This window comes from Crocodylus siamensis, chromosome 1 (genome assembly GCF_052110815.1).
Source record: "Crocodylus siamensis isolate JL-2025a chromosome 1, ASM5211081v1, whole genome shotgun sequence".
Taxonomy (NCBI): Eukaryota; Metazoa; Chordata; order Crocodylia; family Crocodylidae; genus Crocodylus; species Crocodylus siamensis.
The window spans coordinates 9078518-9101900 of NC_143395.1; the positions used below are offsets into that span (position 1 = coordinate 9078518).

Below are 23383 nucleotides of genomic sequence, written 5' to 3' on the forward strand. Positions count from 1 at the left end.
AATCCAGTGTTACAGATGTTCAGACCTGTTGTGGTTTTTTTGAGTTCTTTGCAATAGAAGACTTCCTCTTTTTTTTTTCTTTTTCTTTTCTGTAGTAAAAAAAAAAAAAAAGTGAAAAATGAAGAACTTACATTTTCTGAGTGGTGCCTTGAGTCTAAAAAGATTGAACTACTAGCCTAGGTATTATATATTTATCCCAAGGACTATTTTCTTATGTATAAAACCCTTAAAATAAATGTAGTGCATAAAGTCAAGAAATTTCACATTTCCTTATGTGTCTAAGTTGAGCCTTTTTTTTCCTTTCCTCAGTTGACTACATCGTGGAATATGATTATGATGCAGTGCATGACGACGAATTAACGATCCGAGTTGGGGAAATCATCAAAAATGTGAAAAAATTAGAAGAAGAAGGATGGCTAGAAGGGGAACTAAATGGGAAAAGGGGCATGTTCCCTGACAATTTTGTAAAGGCAAGTTCTCTGTATTAACTTTAGTCTGCTCCACTGGCTTAGGGGCTGTTTTAAGCACATAATAACATTGTAGCAAGATTCATATTTATGTTGTTTTATTAAGCAAATTATTTTACTGATATTATTCTTTAGGTCTGTTTTAAAAAGATTTACTTTCCCCCGTCATGTTTCTGAATAAAGTTAAAAGTAGTTACAGTACTGTTTATCCACGTTTGCTTTAATACTTTTTAGTGCTTGTCTCATCACTGAATCCTTAGTTGTTCAAGGCTTATTCGTTTTCTGGCACTTTTACTTGTGTTATAAAACATTTATTATGTTACTATGAAGACATGTTTTTAAAAAATGCTGTATTTGTGCTGTTTGGCTTTAAGGGAGAAGACAAGTGCCTAAGCTTATTCTGAGTCATAAATATTTTCTCTTTGCTTCTTCTAAGCAAAGTATTTTTTTTGTACTTTCAGTGTTCTTGAAAAATCCATTTTTTCAGGCTTAACTCTTTCTTTCACTTCTGTATGTTTTAGTCTGATGTACTCCATACAGTGATCTTTACTACTTCCTTCTTTTAATGCCCTCTTGATATCTGAAGTTTGCCTGAGAAATTACTTCATTAGGTGCTTTTTAACCTTTCTGAGCAGCTCTGAGGGTTTCCTTAGCTTAGCTTTCCTAGTTAAAATTATGATCAAAGAATTTAGACAAATTCCCTTTTTTACCGTCTTATGACTTGTACATTACCGTATTTACTTGAATCTAAGTTGACCCTGAATTTAAGACAACCCTGCAATAATTAGATTCTTTGTATGGGAATTTTATAGATTTGTTATAATTTCCCAGGTATTGAATCCAACTGTCAGAGGGTCATCTTGAATTCTTTACCTTCCCGTTGCTGCAATAGGGGAAAATAGTGGCTGGGAGGAGATCAGGTGACCCCTTGCCCCCTCACCCCCACCCCACTACTTCCCCCTGCCACTGACACCCCCCCCACACACAGCTCCTTACAGCATCTGCCTGTCTCCTCTGACTCCCCACAACCCTCCTGCCTTTCCTTTTTGCTGTCACATGCTGCTTGGGCTCTGTTCCCTCCTGTCATGTGGACGCTTAGCCATTGCTGGCCCATGTAACAATGTCAGTACTGCTGACTGGCCAGTCAGGACAGACTTTCCACGGGCTCTGTGACTGGGAGGGAACTTGCCCGAAGCTGCTTTTGACAATAAGGGAGAAAAATGGAAGGGGGAGGGTGCAGAAGCTGCAAAGGGCCGAAGTGGAAGGTGGTAGGGCAGGGGGCTGTTGCCCATCTGACTGCCCCAGACCCAGGCTCAGGGCCACAGCCACAACAGCTGCCTGCTTCCCCCCACCCACACACACCCTCCTGTTCCCCCATACAAATCTAAGATGAGGGGCTTTTCCCCCTGTGCTGATTTGGGGCGGGGGGGGACGACTTCATCTTAGATTCAAGTAAATATGGTCTTTTTTTTTTTTTACACAAAATAAAGACTTGCAATATCCATCACTATGACAGTTGACTAGCATATAATTAACTGAACAATTGACTAGCATATAAACTTATGTATGTTTAATAAAATGACATTTGAGACACTTCTCTGTAGTTTCATTTATTTATTTATTGAAATACTGAAACATTGCAATTCTGTACTTGCTGCTTAGGAGTTTTGATCCACTGGAGATAATGGATTATTTAGAAGTGGGATTTTTTCCCCCTACCCCACATCTGTTCTCTTTTCGGGGTTTTTTTTCTTTTTCTTATGTAAAGGAAAAAGCTAAAATCCCAAAGACAGTGATCTGGGGTAACCTCTATTTGTAAGGTTAATTTGGGTAAAAACAGTTGTCTTCTGTAAGCACAGGTGGCCACTCATCAGGGATGTTTTATTAAATAGTAAACCTCTTTTGAACTGGAAGTGCTTTATTAGCATTAATGAGCCTACTTTCCTCTGTGGGGTATTGTGAGGCTATTATGATAACTGTTCTGATGAGGTTAGAGTGACTTTCTGGTGTTATACAGGAAGATGGTGTTAGAGACAAGAATAGAAACCAGGTCTCTGCTTGGTCTTGTGGCTAAACCACAAGGACTGTGTTTTCTTCCTCACTGCAAAGCAGAGATTACTTAAGGTTGATTTTTGTTCTATGGTTTCCCAACAGATCCATTTATTACTGTTCTGTATGTGCCCTATCTTTACGTAGGCTTTTTATTTTTCATTTGTGGGTAGAGTTTTTATTTTGGATATTTCACTGCATCTCTGCCATTAAATATTGATGTAGCTGGTGCAGGGCACCAAAAAAATCTCCCAGCTGTATTAGATCCTTGGAGAAGGAATGAAATTTGATTTAAATAAATCCTCCCCCAAAGCCCCCCACTGCCCTTTAGTTCTAAACATTTCAGTATATGACTTACTGGTATTTATGTAGAAGGAGCAAATGTTCCGATTTTAAAAGCGTCTCTTAGTAGTGTACTGTCAGTGGTGGAGCCTGTGGACATTTGGCATAGGAGAGCTTCTTTCCTATTGGGTTACTGTGGTGTAGGTGGTATATAAGGCTGTTTGCAAGAATGAGACCAGTTTAATGTCCAGCCTGGAGGGTTAGGGCTAAAGATATACATTTATGAAGTTTACAGACTGCATAAGGCACAAACTTCAGCTTCCCGTCTTGGCCCTGCTCTGAAGAGCACTGCTTCTCCATAGAGCTTGGGGGACAGGTTCTAATTTTTCAGCCCTTTCAGCTCTTGGTCTCCCCATCAAAGATTGGCAGTAGTGATGATGCTGTCTTCCAGGGGAGGTTGCACCTTCAGGGGACAGTGGTTTAAGTCTACTTGTGACAAATTAACTGCCTCCTCTAGGATGGTTTTAAACTTAGAAATCAAGTTATAGGCTGCAGTGTGACCAGGCCATCAGATAGCAAGCCAGCAAGTAGCTCGCTTAGGAAAGAGGCTAGTAGGGAAAGCCTTCTTACACAAGACCCAAGGTCAGAGGGAGAGGACCCTAAAGGGCCTTTCCACATCAAGTGGGCAGAAGTCCTGGCTGGAGAACACCTGTTTACATAGAAAGGGCAAAAATCTCACAGGGACAACACTTTAGTAGGGGACCAGGCAGCAGGACTGGTTTTCTCTTAACATGTTGAGTGGTTTGAGGTTGAACTTTAAACACATCCTTGAAAGAACTGAAATATTGCTATGGTTGGAAGTTTTATTTGATGCACTGACTAGCCAGTAAGTTGACTCACTAGGTGTCACTTCTGTTTTGGCAGTGTGCGCTTTGTTCTGGTAGGAAGTAGGGATGTAAAAGGTTAAACATTTTAAATAAGTATATTTATACCAGTAATGCATTACTGGTTACTGTTTAGTGTGGGGCGCAGTCTGGAGGGGAAGGGAGGTGGCATGGTACCTCAGGAACAGGAAAGCGGCAGGGCAGGCAAGACGGAAGGAGGAGAGAGACAGGCGAGGGGGACTAGTATCCATAGCTAGTCTGCTCCCTCTTTCCCAGTGCGCTGGCCTGGGAAAGCTGCTTGCTTGCTGCTGCCTCCCATCAAAGGCCCTGGGGAGCGATTCTCAGCAGCAGCTGTGTCCGAGTGGGTCTGTGCATGGCCCCCAGCTCCCTGTGCTGCTCTAGGCAAGTGGCTGCAGCCCCTGCTTCACAGCGGGACAGGGCAGGCGCTGGACTGGGGCTCTGTGCCCCCTCCTCCCCCGCCTGGGACTAGGTATGTGTTATCAGCTAACTGGTTAACCAGTATAACTAGAGAAGGTTAAACGGATAATTTTAAAACAATATTTACATCCTTGTTAGGAAGCAAATTGAGATCATGCAGCTCTGCATGCAGTCATTCTCACCTACTTCAGATCAACACTGAATTGGCAGGGAGGGGCTAATTTTATGTATGTTCCTTGGACTTGCCATCCCCCTTAATTATATAAGATGTTACAAAGCAGGCTACAGCCGTTCCTAAGTTATGGTAGAATCAGGTCACTTTTCTGCATCTTTTCAAGTGCTGACTGCTTTTAGACAAGTTGAAAATAATTAACCAAAAAGCTTGACTTGCATCAAAGCTCTGGAAAAAGATGCTTTGATTGCCAATAAAGCATTGCCTCCTTTATATAAAGGATTTCCTCCTTTTCTTGCCAATATATATAATATATAATATTATATAAAGGATTGTCTCGTTTTCTTGCCAGTATTCTTAACACAGAGTAGTGACTTCCACCAGTTCAGTGGTGCGACTTAAAAAAAAATATCCTCAGCAAACATATACTGTTTGAATGGTTCGTCTGTGTTTGGCATGATTAATGGGCGATTTAATAGATGTCCATGTTATTTATTCTCCATGCCTCTTTAGCATCTGGGCATCTACCCTGGTGCATGTAATACAGCAGCAGTCTTTTTGTAGTCAATCAAATGCTATGGAAATAGGTTTTAGTATATTTAGGTGTCTCTTCTACCCTTCTCTTTAATCCAACTTTGACTACTCTAGCTGTGACACATCCATCATTTTTGTCATGTTTTCTTTATAGAGGGTCATCAGAATAGGCTGGTTCTTAATAAGTAACTCAAAGCAGTCAACCACTAAAGTCCGTCGCACATTTTGGGGAAGAATTAGCTTAGAACCCCCAGCTCTCTTCAGTGAAGCTCAAACAAATGGATTGTTATGGAAGTATTTTGAAGTTTTCTACAACATTTAGCTAAAGATGCATCAAATGAGCAGTACGCCCATATAAGCTTTCAAGTTTGCTTCATTATCTTCTAAGTTACCGTATTTTGTAGTGGACAGTAAGCTAACAGTATCGGTGCAGAATCATAAGTATTCATAATTTGAGAGCTGAGCTAATCAGAGCTCAGGTAAATTGAATAAAATAGGAGCTTGATACCATCCAAGTGGGCTTGGTGGGGATCCGGATCAAGGAAGACACGTGATAATGTCTGCTGGATTCAGGCCAGGTTCCAACACTTGTGATGACTTTGCTGATCCTTTGTATCCAGTATAGACCCTGCATCCTGTGCAGGGTCAGTCCCCTAATACAGAGGTTCCCAACCTGTGGTATGCATACCCTTGGAAGTACACAAGACATCAATGGGGTGTACGCAAGAGAAATTGTGTAATGGCAGATTTAATTTTCATTATAATAATAATAATAGGCATTGAAGGGATTAAAACATAAGCCATACGTTTTATGGTAGGGGTACAATGGCAGCTGATGCATCTGGAAGGGGGTATGCACTAAGAAAAAGTTTGGAGACGTCTGCCCTAATACATAAAATATGGTGCCATTTTTTTAAAGCTTGACCGTAGGAGTTAGATCAGGGGTAGGCAAAATGCTGCCTATGTGCTGGATGCAGCCCGCAAGGCCATTGCATCTGGCCCATGGGGCCCCTAAAAATTTAAGAAAATTAGAAAAATTTAGAAATTTTAGAAAATATTTCTCTGTCCCTGGCTGCCTGTCATGCAGCCCTCAATGGCTTGCCAAAACTCAGTAAGTAGCCCTTTGCCCAAAGTAATTGCCCACCCCTGAGTTAGATGGTTTCCCCCTCGTTCTTAAATACAGTAGAAGAAAATCAGCCTTTAATTCCAGTTTTTATTACTCACTGACTCAACATATTATTTTATTTACGTATTAATAGATTGTACTATATTTATACTTTAGCCTATACTGAATTAAATTCAGATTTCATTTTAAAATGCTTTATTTTTAAAAAGGAAAACAATTATAGTTTCAAAGTTTCATAGTTTCTAGGGTCGGAAGGGACCTGAGCAGATCATCGAGTCCGACCCCCTGACATGGCAGGAAAGAGTACTGGGGTCAAATGACCCCGGCAAGGTATACATCTAGCCTCCTCTTAAAGACCCCCAGGGTAGGAGCCAGCACCACTTCTCTTGGAAGTTGGTTCCAGATCCTAGCCTCCCTGACCGTGAAGTAGCGTCTCCTGATATCTAGCCTAAATCTACCCTCTGCCAGCTTGTGACCGTTATTCCTGGTCACTCCTGGCAGTGCTCAGGGGAACGGACTTCCCCAATGCCCGCTGGTCCCCTCTGACTGGTTTGTAATAGGCCACAAGATCCCCCCTCAGCCTTCTCTTTTGGAGGCTGAACAGGTTCAGGTCCCATCGCCTCTCCTCATAAGGCCTGCCCTGCTGCCCCCTGACCACGCGAGTGGCCTCCTCTGGACCCTCTCCATGCTGTCGACATCCCTCTTGAAGTGTGGCGCCCAGACCGGGACGCAGTACTCCAGCTGCGGCCTGACCAGTGCTGCATAGAGGGGGAGGATCACCTCTTTGGACCTGCTTGAGATGCATCTGTGGATACATGACAAGGTGCGGTTGGCCTTCCTGACTGCCTCCCCACACTGCCGGCCCATGTTCATCTTGGAGTCAGTGACGACTCCAAGACCCTTTTCCGCCTCCGTGCTGACAAGAAGGGGGTTCCCCAGCCTGTAGATGTGGTGCTAGTTGTTCTTCCCCAGGTGCAGCACTTTGCACTTGTTGGTGTTGAATCCCTTCCTGTTCTCATCTGCCCACCCCTGTAGCCTGTCTAGGTCTGATTGTAACCTATTTCTCCCTTCTAGTGTGCCCACATCCCCCCACATCTTAGTGTCATCAGGGTGCTTTTTACCCCCTCATCCAAGTCACTGATGAAGATGTTGAACAGTGCAGGACCCCACTGCCCACATCCCTCTTAGGTCAAATAATTTAAATAAAAAATCTGTTTTAAATTTAAAACAGTATCCTTAATTTTTTTTTCCTTTTAAATCATTGTGTTTTTTTTATTCACCTCACTCCTAAAACAGACTTTTTGAGTCATTGTATTGGAATATTGCAAATTGCACGTTTTATTTCTGTCATTCAGTTTGATCTGTGCCTGTTTCTCTCTTACAATATGAAATAGTGATTTTTTTTTTTTAAACTATAGCTATAAGTATAAGCATGCTTCATTTCATGTGTAAGGTTGTGTATTTTTGTTTAGTTTTAAAAATTGCATGTTTCTATCAAGAAAACCCACTGTGGTATGTGGGGCAAGGCTCCCTTCCCCCACACATACATGCAAACACAGCATGTGAAAGTAGGCTTAAGAGGAAGGTGGTGAAAGCATGCATTTGACTACACTGTATATAAAGTCATTGGGGAAGTCTTTTCTCCTCTATTTTTAACCTCTCATTTTAGGCTCATTGTAACAACAAAGTGTTTAAAACTCTGACCTGAATTTTGCATATTGGCACCCAGGAGAGCTCACAGAACCACCCATAGACTCTCTCTCTGCCCAGCAAAGGGGACTTGTGCGTGAAAGCTTGCAAAGTAACAATTTTTCCAACTATTTAGTTGGTCTAATAAAAGATTTCACATCTACCCAAAGTGCGTTGTCTGCATTTCAAATTCTGACACATCAGTTTAACTTGCTGTCCAGATAGCGTTTAAAAATCTCCTAAGATTTGATTAATTTATTTTGTACTTGGCCAATCTAGCACTTGGCAATGAAAGAAAAGAAAAGCCTTTTGAGAGAGAGCGGCTCAATACTTAAATATTGTAGGAGAAGCAGCCTCGGATTTTTATTGTATCCATGCAGATTAATGAAGCAGCAGAAGTCCACTTAGCTTGGTTGTAAGCTCAAAGCAGTTGTCTGAAGGAGGGAGGAGCAGTGGCTAGGCTAATTAGCTGGTTCCATGAGTTAAGGTAGGAAACTTTTACTGAATACTTCCTGGTGGTACTTTGACTATTTAAACAGAGCTTTTTTAGTGTATGAATTGGCTATGCACAGTTTCACTTTAGTAGTTCGCTCAGTGAAGCAAAGATCTGTGCCAAAATTGGGCTGGGGGGAAGAATGTTTTGCCAGCCCAGGTGCGCACAGCTGCACCTGCTTCTACCAGCTTCGGACTAATCCAGGAACCTTTTCAGATTAACGTATGAACTTTGCTCGCTACGGCACTTTTTCTTCCTCCCCCAAAATAAAAAAAAACAAAAACCCAGCAACGCTGGGTGTGTTCAAGCAAGTATGTCTTTGGACCTGGTAAGCTCTTACTTCTTTATCTCAGCACTCTTAAAATGGTTACTGACTCGTACTTCAGTGAATTTCAGGTGTGATAAACTGCACAGTCATTTTGCTGTTCTTGTTTAAATATATTTTGATTGGAAAATGACTTGATCAGATGTTTAATGTCTTGTTCAGAACTAGGAAGTGGTTGTCAGCATTCAGGCTCCTCGCTGTTTTCTTTGTTTTGTTTCATTTTGGTTTTAAATGTTTGTTTTCCTTGATTTGGCTTGTAGTTTATGTAAGCACTTTACATTTCCAGTGAGTTGTGGTGTTTACCTGAAGCAGATTTTATTTTAATTGGGGAAATTTATTGACCTTTCTAAAGAAAAGTTGTTTTGTCTCATTTTGTGGCCTCACTGTTAATGAGTTGTTTTAGAATGACGGTAATGTAACAAACTTGACCAGCTGTTTTCTCAAATTCTCTGTATTGTTTGCATCTTAACTATCCTTTTATTGATGGCATCTGATCAAATCTTGGCAGGTTGCTAGTCAAAAGGACAAACCTAAGCTGGAAAGTGTTTCCAAATATAAAATCTCCTCTGTAATTCTCCTTTTTAAAAATAGAAAATTTAGCTTACCCAAAACTTTAAGCAGGATGTCTGGGATCAAGAGAGATGATAAACATGCTGGCTTGTGATTATGACATTTTTTCTGGATTTTTTTAAATCTATTTTTTTTTTTAAAGCTAGTTACTATGACAAATAATTTAAAAAAAAATCTTTAAGTGATGTACAAAAATTTATTTTTCTTAATTACTTCTTGCTACATAGATATATATTCAGGGCCAACCCCCTCTAAAGGAATTCCCTGATTTATTTTTTAGCAATCTTTGCTGTGAAGCAGGGGGACTTTCCTAAATGCTCAGATATGCACATCATGTTTCTGATCCCAGGCGGAGCCGCCCCATAAAGATGACAACTGGGTGGTAACACCAATGGAGTACAGCCAGACGAATACTTCAGGGTATTTTGTATAGTTGTGCTGATTGTGCTGTACTGGCACACAGCTCTGAGAACGGCATAATTATATTTCCAGGATCCAGTGAATTGCATTTTGTTTGATTTACCAGAAGAAATTCCTGATGACATCACACCGGAAACAAAGCATGTCAACAGTTGTGGGCCAAGGGCAAGAAGCCAGCTCTGTTGCAGCGTTTTGCCAGTACTTTATGCTGGACAGGGTTTCTCTCCTTCCTCATACCCTAGTAAATATACCTGAGCAAAGTCTTTAAGGTAGACTTGTTATACAGGTGATAGTGTACTTTTGCCAGTGTAAGCGATCTGGCTAGGTATTGCTATATATAGCGGCTGAACACTATGGCATATGCTTGGTGGCAGTGTTACTGCAGTAGGTAAAATTTGGATCAGATCAGCCTTCTGACTGGGAACTCATTATTCAAACTAAATGGGATAGGTGGCTTGCAGTGGGCTATTTTTATCTTTCCCAATCTCACTGAAGCACAGGCCTGGCTGTTCCATTAAGTGGAAATCTACACGGTACTGTTAAAGTTTGTGTTGTAGCTATGATGGGCCAGGAATTATGCAAGGTCATCTGATGAAGGGTGTCATAGGGCTGGAAGGGACCTCCAGAACTCATGTAGTTCAACCCCTGCATTTGGACGCTTGTCCAGCTGTCCCAAGTATGTCTAAGAAATCCTTGCCTCTGGAAATATAGAGGGAGAACTGATAGAAAAACTCTGTGTACCATGTTGTGTAGATTGGTGGGCAGGTGCTGAGGCTGCTCTGAATCTGACGCTCTTCTATGGGCTTTGGATGTTTCCACACTTCTCCGCAGAGATCACATTTAGAAAAGACTCCAGCTGATTTTTCTTGCAATAAGTTTTAACTGTGAAATGATCAAATGCCTGTTTCTGCTCTCTCTGAAATAGTCACAGCTCCTCCTGGGTTTTTCTAGGAGCTCAAGGTCCTCTCCCAGTTCAAGCCTCTAACAAGCATGATATAGAACAAGTTAATAATTTTCATTAAGATTTTTCCGTGGACCAGGGCTACTGCTTTAATACCTGAGAAGCTATCTATGCATTTTGTATGATGCTGCCATTATGTCTGTACTTGTTTCATACAAGTGCCTTTTAATAATAAGGCCTGTGGCTGTTCTTATTTTTTCTTTCCCTCCCCTGAGACGCATGCAGTACTGATTTTATATTCATTTTATTATCACCATTGGGACAGCTGCAGTGCAAGTGTGGCTTTTACAACATGATCTGAAACTAGTAAGAACTGAGGTCCTAGGCCAGCTGGTGAGAAACTTCTGCACTTTTCACTCATGAAATCGGCAGTTTCATGTCTTCTTCCAGTTCAGGTGGCTGAAGGCACAGCTGTGTTGGTAGACTGCTTTTTTTCAGGTTAGCTGGGAAAAGCAAACTCTGGTTTTGGTTTTGGTTCTGGTCGTGGTTCTTCTCAGAAGCCACCAGGCACAGTCATGACGTGCGCCTTAGCACTGCAAGTCTGCAACATCAGAGTTGCTCAGGAAGCAGTTTGCTTGCCTACTGTACAGCACTTGTAAACTTCTGACAAGTGGAGCTATTCCCAGTAAATGACAACCTCAGTCGATTTAAGGTCGTCTGCACCTGGTGTGGTGGTGCTCAACCTTTTTAGACTTGAGGGGCACCCCTTGGAAAGTGCCAGCTCTTCATTTTCACTTTTTTTACCTGTAGCTTTTTCTATTGCAAGGAGCTCAAAGACCACAACTATGGATTTCTGTTTGAAATCTCTGGGTTTAGCTTGTGAATGGTGTTTATAAACCTAATCGTGCTAACATTGTGTGGCACCCTTGAAAGGATCTCGAGGCACCCGAGGGTGCAGTGGTACAGTACCTGAGGATCGCTGTTCTGGTGTCTCCCTAGAGTTTTCACTGTGAGGAATTTTTACATTTTGTTTTGAAGAGATCAGTGATGGTCTAATGTCCACTTCTGTAATAGTGGATGGTTTTGGGGACGGTTATGGGGAAATGAAAGCAATTTCTTCTACTTGAGGTGGGCTGAGACAGCCAATCAGTGCGAATAAAGCATTACAGACAGACGGACTAAGGCTTCTGTTGCATTAGAATATCTAACAAAAAGGTGTTGGGAACTTTTTGAGCTAATTATTTGATCTTTGGTGGAAGATGACATGTTTTCTTTCAAAGTTTTTCTTAAAATCATGCTCAAGAAAACCTCTTGATATAGACAGTCACGTCTTTTAATATTCTCTATGTGGTAAAAGGTTTGGGACAAATTTGTAGACCTTCAGACCACCTTGGCTTTAGTTGATTTGGTTGTAGCCCTGAGATTATGGAAGTAGCATAGGTTGCTTACTGCCTTTTGAGGTAGCGTGTTTTTGCTGATTCTTTTAGACGTATCAATTGTCTTCAGTACTATGGCCACAGCTGGACCTGTTTCTGGGGAAGTAAAGTGGGTAAGGGGGGGGCCTCTAATTTTTTCATGATTTAAAAAAAAAAAAAACACAACCCCAAAATAAAACACCAAAATTTGTAGGTATTTAGAATGTATTTTATTATAGTGATTGAGGCACTAGGAGGCTTGAAAAATGTTTTTAAAATAGTAATTATATCAATTAAACATTGTGTCCCCAGGGATATATATATTAAACACAACTAGAAAAACAACCAGATTTAAACAATGTGAATAATGAATGAATTGCTGAATTGCTAAACAGTTAACATTTTTCCTCAAGAATTGGGTCAAGCAACTGCATTAAATAGGATTATGAGATCACCCAGCGGGGTTCACTGGATGATCCGAATGAGGTGCGAGATGTTGTGGATCAAACCCTCAGCACATATGTGACTTCCATACATCATGGAGTCTTACCCCAAAACTTAGTTGTCTTCTCCTGATTCTTTTATATTTAGGAAAACAATCAGCCTGCATCTGAAAGTTTGGATAGAGGTTCATGGGTTCAGCATTGTCATTTATTTTAAATGTTTGCATTAAATTCAGATTTCATTTTAAACAGGTTACAGGAAACCCTCGCTATTAACAGGTTCAGCATCTGCGGTTTCAAATATTTGTGAATGCCGAACCAGGAGATCCTTGGGAGTCTGCGCTTGCTGCCGCTGGGCTCCTGGCACCACCACCGCGCTCCCGCCATCGCCAGAGCAGCCGTTCCCCTCCCTCTCCCCCCAGTTGCCAGGAGCACTGAGTTCATGAATGCAGATGGTGGATTTTTGCCCTTCGCAGGGGATATGAGAACGTATCCCCCGCGAATGACGCGGGTCACCTGTAAGTTTAAATGGTAATGAAAAAAAACAGCTTTAAACAGCAACAACAAAACAGTGGCTACTTTTTGCTTTTTTTCCAACAAAGTTTAAAAAAAAAAAAAAAAATCAGTTGTACCACGGATTATCCATGGTCTTGTGACTTTGAAAGTAGATCACTGCAGTAAACTCTCACTCACTTTTATACTGTGAAAGCAGGGCCCTTTCATTGTTCCATAGCAAAACTACACAATTTCCCTAAAGAAGCAAATCTTTCATTAGACTACTGTGTACGTGCTACCCTTCCAAACACGAGGGATGTAAAATGTCAGCAAACTGATATGTCTGAGTCTGTTGGCAGTCTAACATTAATGTACAGACAGCTTCCATGTACATAGAGTGAGATGTTGACCGTGAGTTGAGTGCTTATATCTCAACATTTCTCACAAAACATTTGTCAGGATGTTTCTGCATGCCCTCACTTCCAAGTATATCTTGTTTAGTTTTTCACTTAACTTATTCATGTAAGCAGAAAATGCAGGATACCGATGCTGTATGATTTCTGGCTAATCCAAAGGTTTCATATTAACTTTTTCTATCATATTTGCAAGGTTTCCTTCTTAATACATCATAGTTTTTATCATATCTATTTGTGGTATCCGAGTTTTGTTACTGCTTTTACATGCACACGCTTATCTGTGTATGTGTAGTGTTGCTCAACTCTGATCTGACTTTGTCACATAAGATAGGTAGCATGAAACAAAGGTGTATAGAAAATGTTATTCCTTTAACCAGCCACGCAAAAAAAATACCTGCCCTTTTGTCCTTCCTTATCAAGGCTTTTTTAATAATGGTTTTGCATGATTTTATGGCTTTCTGTAATACTTCTCTTAACTGCTTGTTGTTAAAATAGGAGTATACTGCCAGGTAGGGTGTTTTCCTGTGATTGATTAGTAAAAGTTAACTCCAGTAGAGGAGTATTTTGATTCCTGGTGAGGTGTGATTGCTTGGGTCAGCTCAGAAATATTCCTTAATCACGGCATTTTTTCAATACGTCTCTCCCCTTCCATCTCCCACCTCTACCAAAAAAAGCCAAAAGAGAACCCCAAAACAAAAACCCAACACATGAACCTCATAAATTGACATACTGTGTAATACCAAACACATCAATTATGCTGTTGTAGTTATAAAATATTATTCCGCACATTTAACAAGTTACTTTCTAGGAAATTAAAAAACTGAAGTTTGCCCAGGAGCCATGTTTGTTTGGTTTTCCCCCCCAGTACTTAACCACAAATTGTAATAAATGTAGATAGGGTCAACATTTAAAAAAAAAAAATGAAAAAGTGCAGTTAAAGTTGGGTGAGGGTTATAATTCAAATGTGATAATGGGGGATGATATATTGGGGAACTGGCTAGACCCTCTAGCTGCTGTTTTCCAGACTTTGTAAGGAAGATTTTTTTTTTTTTTAAAGTAAGAGGATTAAAAAAGTAATAATAATAACTGACTACTAAAATATTTTCAGTCTCATTCCTTGCTTTGAAGAAAAAAATAACGTTGCTCCTTTGAATGTTAAAGTCCGATATTGTTAACTGTGGAGCTATAAAGTAAAGGCTCTTGTCACCTGCTGTAAAGTGGGTTTAGGCTCAAACAGACTTGGTGTAAAGAGTTTTGTACTTTTAAAATACATATCAAAACACTTTTTTTTTTTTTGACATTTTGCTTTCAACTTAATTTTTATCATTTCTTTGAACTGTGAGAAGCCAGCAATTTTAAACCATTCCTGTGAATGTCTCTGCTTGTTTGCAAAGATGGAGTAGGATTCTTCAAATGTTTTAAAATTTTTTAGTGAAGTGAGTGTGTCTTTTTTTTTTTTTTTTTTTTTTTTAAGTGTTTCTGATTATTCTGACTCATGGCTAAAAGCTGCCTTGTAAGTGCACATTTATATGTTTAAGGTCCAGATTCTCAAAGGCCTATCTGTCTGATTTATGCAATGCAAGGCATTTTTTGTAATCTCTTTAACTGGATTTCACAATCCCAAGTTAGGGGCTTGTGCTCCCATGTCATGCCCAGGAAGAGAGGCTCTGAGAGAGGAATTTCTAACAGCAAATAAGGAAGAACCGAGGAGAAAGGTGTGGGAAATCCTCTGCCTCTCTCCAAATGAATGTAACCACTTTGGGTCACACTGGGCCCTCAAGGAGGCACTCCTTCTGGTGGAAGGTCTTCGACTAGTCCTCAAAGTATAACTACGTTGGAGGGCACGTGGGCTGATTGTGTTTCAGTCTCTGGTTTTGATAACTTTGATTGACAAATTCTTTCATGCCCACCAGTCCCTTTGGGTTGTTCAGTATTAGCCAGAAGTCAAGGACCCATGTTGTTCATAGATTTTTTTCATTAAATGCAGGAAGTGTTTGGAGCAGGGTGGCAGAACCCAGGTGTGCTTTCTCTCAGGTGAGTCTCCCATCCCTGGGCTTAGGGGCTTCCTCATGCTGGCCCCCATGGATCTTGCCTCCTTGTTGAGACACTTAGTTCTGCTAAGATGATGATGTATTAGTGATGTGGGTACCTGCAGCCTTTCAGGCACCTAAGTGGTTAAGTCATGGTTTGGGTTGTACTTGCAGGCCTGTGTGCTTAAATGATTGCTAGTTGCTTTTTCCTTTCAGGACTGTAATCTCCAACACGCAGGAATTGAGTTGGGCTGCAAAGAGCTGCCCAGAACACCCATGAAGACACTTAAGCATTAAAAGCTTCCAAGGCCTTTAACTTTCCCAAGCATTAATAGAGGACTCGGGACTTGCGCTGACACCCAGTTTTCAGGAGTTAAAATGAGTCTCTGCGGTGTAGCAGAAGAGCTGACACTCCAGGCCTGTTTGTGCAGTCTCTAATGCATGCATTTTGTTTTGGAGGCAAACAGGCAAGAGTTTGGGAAGGCCAGAGGATTGCTTTGCTCTTGCGTTTTAAATGCTGCACTGATACGCATCTTGAAGTTAATAAATATAATCAGTCTATAGTCTTATGTTTCCCAATGTCTTGTATACTGTGTTTGAGGTGTGCCCTACACACTATGAAAAATGAGCTGAACTTATTAGTAAACGATCTTTTTTTCTCTTGAGTATGAGGTGCTATGGTGTTTTGACTGTAATAACCAGAGATTATCCATTTACGAAGAGCTTCTCATTTTGTGCTTGGCATGGTCTGTTGATATTTGAAACATGGCATAACATTGGAATTCACTAGGTTTAATTACCTGGAAGTTTCCAAGGGGCCAGTTAGGATGAGCCCTGACAAGCTAGACACAACTTTTGCTTCATTTTGTCTCTGGGTTTGCCATCCCAGAGACCACCTGTCTGTGTCCGTTATATCTCTTACGCACTCTTGGGCTGAGAAACCACAGGAACAGCATTTTTTTCACTTTGGCTGCCCTGTAGTTGTGAAACTCATGCAAATCACTGCAACCTTAGTATCAGTCAGAAGTCTAGGACCTTTTTATAGCTTTGTTGGTTTTGAGCCTAATGCATTGAATTAAATATTTGCCTTGGGGTGTGCAGATGTCAGAGTAAGTTTAAAAAAAAACAACCAACCCCTGTATTCCTGGCACTCAATCTGTGTTCAGTTATTCATTGGTCAGTACCTTTTTTTTATTAGCAAATCATTCAGTAGACTGAACATTGGTTTGTAATTTGACTTAAATTAGGCAAGAAGGTGACCCATATCTCTACATGTTTAAGCAGCTCAGGAGTATTCTGGCTTAGTGTGCGCATTTCGTGATGCTTTTGGAGTCTGCAGTCAGCTGCTTCTCCAAAGTGTCTATTTCTATTTTAAAGATTGCTTTAGGATCTAGCAGAAAGTATGCTAGGCCCCAGTAATATCTCTTAGCTGTACTGTGTGCTGGGCTCTAGGTTGATACAAACCTAGAAGACCTCCTGGGAACAAATAGAAAGAAACAACAGGCCAACTAAGTTTTAGGACCCCACTTATACTAATTTCTCTATGCCAGAGGTTCTTTACCTCTTAGGTTCAAGGCACCCCTCAGAAAATGCCAGTTCTTAGTTTTTGCTCTCCTTCAGTTGCACAAAAATAATAGAGAATTGTTTTATGGCAAAGAACTCAGACCGCAAGGGGCCCTGAATGTTTTGAACACTATATATTTCTATTATTTGAAATCTCTGGGTTTCTCTTGGGAATCATGGTAGCACACCCAGCAATGCTAACATTTCATGGCTCTCCACAGCACCCTTGAAAGGATCTCTAAGCACCCCAGGTTGTTGCTGAGCTCTGGTTGAGTGTCACTGCTCTAAACAGGGGAGCTGATATGGTCTGAGTGTGGGCAGCATTCAATCTTTGGGTTTTATTTATGGGTACTAAACCCAGAACTCAAGATGGATGTCTATAGTGGCAGATAAGAAATAGTCATAGACATTAGGGCTGGAAGGGACCTCACAAGATCATCTGGTGCAGCCCTCTGCCCAAAGGGCAGGAAGTCAGCTGTGGTCAGATGAACCCAGCAAGATAAGCATTCAGACGCAACTTAACATGTCCAGAGCAGGCACCTTTCACCACTTCTGGGGGAGTCTGTTCCAGACTCTGGGGACTTGGACAGTAAAGTTCTTCCTTATGTCCAGTCAAAATGGTCTTCCAGCAGTTTGTGACCATTAGACCTTGTTATTCCTTGGAGCCCTGGTGAACAGACGTTCTCCCAGAGCCTGATGTACACCTCTGATATACTTACAGGCTGCCACCAAGTCCCCCCATGAGCCTGCGCTTTTCCAAGCTGAAGAGTCCCATGGCTCTCAGCCTCTCCTCATAAGGCCTACTCTCTTGACCTCTGATTATGCGCGTGGCTCTCCTCTGGACTCTCTCAAGCTTCTCCACATCCAATTTAAAAGAATTGGATGCAGTACTCTAGCTGCAGCCTCACCAAGGCCGAAAAAAGGGGGAGAATGACATCTTGGGTCTTGTTTCAGATGCAACAGTAGATGCAAGCCAGGGTTTTCTTTGCTTTGCTGGCTGCAGCATCACACTGGGGGCTCATTCATTTTGTGGTCAGTCGTGATCTCCCAAGTCTCTTTTGGACGCAGCACTAGTGAGTGAAGCACTGCTGAGCTTGTAGGTATGATGCGAGTTTTCTCCCAGGGTGGAGTACCTTGCATTTCTCTATGTTGAAGGTCATCAGGTTTATATCTGTCTACCTTGCGAGCCTGTCTAGGTCAGCCTGAATCTCCAGCCTATCCTGCAGTGTAACCATGCTTCCCTATAGTTTGGTATCATCCGCAAACTTAGCCAGTCCACGAACTCTGCCTTGTGCGATGCATCTTTTTACTTCCAGTACTCCCCTGTTCTTCCCCTATCTGATCAGTAGTTTTTGGATGCCTGTAACTAGAATTTGAGAATGATGCATCCTGTTGAACAAGGGACTTATGAAATGTTGTAGGAGGGAATCAAAATGCATAGCTGAGGGACTTGGCATGATTGAACTCTCATAATAAAGCTGTTCAACCTGTATCATGTTTATCAACTGTACTGTGATTTAGGACACACACAAACACTTTTCAAATTATCTGTAGCATTGTTGATATAAATTTAGATCCTTATCGTGGCATGTGGAGGCAGTCATTTATTTTTGTATTTCCTGGAATTTTTTTTTTTTTTAATAAGAGATTCTGCTATATCTATATGTTAGACTTGAGTTTTCAGTGAAAGGGTTTTACAGACTTGCACTAAAGATAGAAGCTTCCTAAAATAAGAAGCATCTATTCCCTTCTGTATTTACTACCATCTGCAGGAAAATAGAAACTTGGGTTGAGAAAGCAGGTTTAATACTCTTGTCTCCATTATTGTCTAGTGAACTTCAAGGTTGTCACTTCGTAGATTAATCTTGTTCATCAATTCTGTGTTGCTCTGTTCTGGGGTGCAGGAAATACTAAATATGTAAAATATGTGTTACTAAGGGAAGCACTGACAGTTTTTAACAGTAGGGTTGGCGTAATATTTAAATTTCCAGCTCCAAAAACATTTTGTTCTGCTTTTCTACTTCTGCTAAGTGGAAGATGTTGATAATTTGATTTACAAGATTCTGAGGCCTAGCAATCCCTTGTTGATACTATGATAAAGCAACCCACCCTCCTGGATATCTAGGGATAGTCATAACTTTTTGGGTTATGTCCAAAAGGATGTCTGAAATAGAACTTCTAGGTCTCAGATTGGCATCAGGTCATTGTGCTTAAAGGTGCACCAGTATATTGGTCCAATATTGGATCAGTACAGATATAAAGAAAATTGGCTGTTGGAAATCGGCCCGATGTGACCGATTAATTTGGCCAATAAATAGTCATGCGTGTACGCAGCTGCAGTATAGTACAGAGGTGGCGAGGAGTGCAGCTTGGCAGCATGGAGAGCTGCACGCAGCTGGTAAGTCGGTTGTGGTGGAAGGGGTGTGGGGGTACGGCTCAACACCCCTCACGATGACGGAGGGGCTGGTGCTGGGGCAGAGGCTACCCAGCCGGAGCATGGCAGGGTACGGGATGGAGCTGCAGCTCGTTGTGGGGGATGGCTCCTGCAGCTGCGCGCACCCCTAGAGGGCATGGAGGGTGGGGGCGGGAGACCTGCAGCGATGGGCTAGAATCAAGGCTGTGCTGGGCTCTTCTCGGCAGGGGCTATGGAGGGAGCTGCAGCCACCCCAGATTTCACCGTAGCCCTGCTCCCAGCTACGGGGTTGCACTGGGCAGACGTTGGCGCTGGGAGCGGGGCTATGGCGAAATTTGGAGGGGCAGCAGCCTACTGCCTTATCTGTGTGTTCAAAGATGGCTGAAGAAGCCTGTCTGGGGTTGACAGACTCTACTGCAGCTTGGATATGTGTTTCCATGTGAATGGGTGGCGCTGGATCTTAGTTCTGCCCCAGCTCCAGATAACACTGGCATTGCTGCAAAATCACAGCCCCAGCTCCGGAGCAGCTCCCCACCCAGCCGTGCACCCTTCCAGCGCTGCTGGGGCTGGTCTCCCTGGAATCCCCGGCCCCGCACTGTTACGACCCTGCAGCTGCTGGGATCCCCATGGAAACTGGCTGCAGCAATGCAGGTGGGGGCTGCCGGGAAATAGTCTGCCAGGGGAATTTGCCCGCCTCTGCACTACATCATCAGCATACTGGAGCTCGATGATTGAGGTCGAAGTTGGTTGAGTTTAAAGAGCTTACCTACCATCCAGTTCAGCTCCACTGTGGCTAGAAGCTTGCTGGTGGTCAGATGTAGCATTGCAGCAAGGAATATCAAGAAGCGTATTGAAGCAGTCATGCAGCTTTGCCTAACTCCTGTCTTAACCTCAAAGGGATCTGTGATAGATAATCTGTGATTACTGAGAACCACCACTCTCATATCATCATGGACCAGGCAGAGAATGGTGATAAATGTTAGTGGGCATCCATACCTAAGAAGGATCCTCCACAGTGTTTCTTGGCTGACAGTCAAAGGCTTTCATGAGGTTAAAGAAGGCCATGTAAAGAGGCTTATGTTGTTCCCAGCATATCTCCTACAGCTGGTGAGCTATGAAGATTGTCAGTTGTGCCTCTAGATGCCCTAAACCTACACTGAGATTCCAGGAGAAACTCTCCAGGAGGTGGAACGAGATGGTTCAGGAGGATTCTCACAATGATCTTTCTTATGGTGGACAGCAAGGCGATTCCTCTGTAATTTTCACAGTTGGACCTGTCTCCTGTCTTGAAGATTGTCACAATAATGGCATTCCTGAGGTTGTCTGGGATTTCCTTCTCATTCCATATGGGGGCATGAAACGGTGATGAGGGCATGGAGCTGTGATATGCACTCCTCTCCCCCCTACTTGAAGATTTCAGCGGGGATTCTGTCTGCTCCAGATTCCTTGTTGTTCTTCATCTGCTTGAGGACTTTCCTCAAGATCATCTCTGACTGGGTTTTGTGGGATGGAGTTGAGCGTGTTTTTGTACAGCAGTCTCAGTTGAAAAGGTCTTCAAAATGCTCCTTCCAGTGGGTGTTGATGGTTCCCCTTTCTTTGATCAGGTCTCTTCCATCCTTAGATCTCAAGGAGGTTTGTCCCTGTGTGCTCAGACTGTAGGTGGCTTAGGTACACTGAAGCCTGGCACAAAATACTTTCTGGTAGAGAATCCAAGTGTTTCTTCACAGGTGCTGATGATGGTGGACTTGAGGGCAACCCACATACTGCTGACATTTTCCCTTTGTTGATTGGAATTCGCTACTCTTTCGTTGAGGCACTGGTGGAAGAGGTTTTGCTTGCTTGTTCCCTGAGTCCTTCAACGTTGATCTTCCATTGGCATTACGTCTGCTGAAGCTGTCATTTGGGAGCCAGTTTGAGTGACACAAGCAAGTGGATGAGTTGGTACCCAGTCCGGCAGTCATCAGCTCCTAGCATAGCTTTCATGATGCGGACATCTTTGCAGGCCCAGGCATGGGCAATGACATTGTCAGTTGGGTACCAATGCTTAGATTGTGGGTGTTGCCATGATGTCTTGTGCCTGTTTTTCTGGTGGAAAACAGGGTGTTGGTGATAGCGAGTCCATTTTCTGTGCATTTGGTCAAGAGGAAGACACCATTGGAGTTGACCTTTCCTACTCCTTCCTTTGCCGATAGTTCCGTTCCAGAGATTAGAGGCTCTTCCAGCTGCGGCGTTGAAATCACTGAATAGAATAAGTCTGCCTCCCTCTGGAACGTCACAAAGGACTTGGTCAGGGTTGGCGTAGAATTCCTCCTTGGCTTCATTGGTGCCATCAAGAGTCGGGGCATACATGCTGATGCCAGTGGCTCCTCTCCAGTTTAAGATGGAGAGTCATGAGGTGCTTATTAATTCTGATAGGGAATTCATTGAGTTAATTTATGAGTTCATTCTTAACGGCAAAACCAACTCCATGAAGTCAGTGTTCTTTCATATACCCTTTCTATAACCTTCCAGAAGAAGGTATAGTCGCTTCCATATTCTTTGAGCTGTCCGTGCTTGCTGTGTCTTGCTCAGCACAGCTACATCAGTATTGTGTTGCCTGAGTTTTCGGGCTAGGATTGTAGTGGCGCTCTGGGCACTCACTGTTAGGGTTCTCCATGAGGGTCCTGATGTTCCAGGTCCCAAAAATGGTGTGTCTTTGCTGGTCTTTGACTGCAGTAAGGGTGATCCCACTGGACGTGGTTCATAGAATTATAGAATCAGTGAGTTGGAAGGGACCTAGACAGATCATCTAGTCCGACCCCCTGCCATGGGCAGGAAGGAGCACTGGGGGTGGCAGGGGTCGTAAGACCCTAGCCAGGTGTCTGTCCAGTCTCCTCTTGAAGATTTCCAGGGAAGGTGAGAGCACCACCTCCCTGGGAAGCCTATTCCAGGCTCTGGCCACCCTTACAGTGAAGTAGGGGTTGTTCAGTCAGGAAGAAATAGAGGATATTGTATTAGACAGGCCATGTGTAGGGTACCTTTTCTAGCCCCCTCCCCATGTGGGGTGAGTAGAGCGGATCCTGAAGAGGGCTGTCACAGTTACAGCAGCCGAATCGCACTCGTCTTGTCCAAATGCTAGGTGACCTTGTAACTACTGCCTTCATGACAGTTCATGACTAGGATCTTTCAGATCTCACAATCCTGCTTCTGTTTCCATTAGGTGGCTGCCAAAGGGTTTGACGAATGTGTTTGTAAAAGTGGTTTTCATGGAAGATGCCTGTGCCTGACTTCTTTTATTGTGGAGAAGCTGCTGCACATCGGCTTCCATGGGCCTCTTAACAGAATGGGACTTGGATTCAGTGGCAAGGAGACCAATACAACTGCAGCCTTCATTCATTTTTGCAGCCATTGAGATTTTAATGGACTTGTAGACCCATGGCTTGGGGTTGGGCAGGCTTATTTTAGGCATTTAACTGTCATTAATACCAAGAAAAAATGTAGTCAGTAGGGAAAATGTTTTAAAGCTTTATTCAGTATTTACTCTGAAACACGAAGAAGTTCTATAGAGACATTAAAATATATATATTTCCAGTAATTTCAATAGTCATTGTATAGTGGTTTGGGTCACAGGTAAGAATTCACAGCTTCTGGTTCTGACCCCTTAGTTCACTGAACGCTTACATTATAACACTGTAAAAAGGATACCTGGTTATGAAGCATCCTGATGTGTTTGGACGAAAGATGCTACAACTAAAAGCTTTTTTTTTCCCTATACAGTACTATTTCATACTAGAGCACTGGGCTACGTAAGTCTGTGAGGGTATGGGGTATCTAAACTTAGGTCTCAGTTGGTTTAACCTGTTTGACCTTCTCTTTTCTTTTAGGAAGTGAAGAAGGATGCTGAACCCAAGGATGATTGTTTGCCAGTCAAGAGGGAGAAGCCTGGAAATGTTGCGAGCCTTGTGCAACGCATGAGCACCTACGGGCTTCCTGCAGGAGGAATTCAATTCCATCCTCAATCCAGAAGCCTCAAGAAGAGTATGTAGCATTCCTCCTTTGCATTATATAGATACCTAAGATCAGTGGTTCATAGCACTACTGTATTCAGCATGGTACGGTGACTTTAGGTTCCGAAGGAAATTTGGAAACAAAGGAGTAAACCAGGCCAAATTCTGCTTACGGGTGTGTGCACAAGTTTTTTTTGGCTTTTTGTCCTCTTCATATCGGAAGGCAAAGTTTGGCAATAAAAAAAATTGTGATGTGAATACATCAAAAGAGA

General features: G+C 42.4%; 1 protein-coding gene across 6 annotated transcripts in view; it reads left to right on the plus strand.

The window, feature by feature from the left end:
• Positions 1-23383, plus strand: part of CD2AP (CD2 associated protein) — a 122674-nt gene that overhangs the window by 30523 nt on the left and 68768 nt on the right. For 4 of the 6 annotated variants that reach the window (XM_090031316.1, XM_090031323.1, XM_090031326.1 and 1 more), the window contains exons 2-3: positions 310-474; positions 22993-23142. In XM_090031316.1, the coding sequence (XP_089887442.1) occupies positions 310-474; positions 22993-23142 (315 nt within the window). Of the gene's footprint in view, positions 1-309; positions 475-8432; positions 8463-22988; positions 23143-23383 lie in introns of those variants that run through there. The other 2 variants (XM_090031328.1, XM_090031329.1) reach the window with 2 other exon arrangements.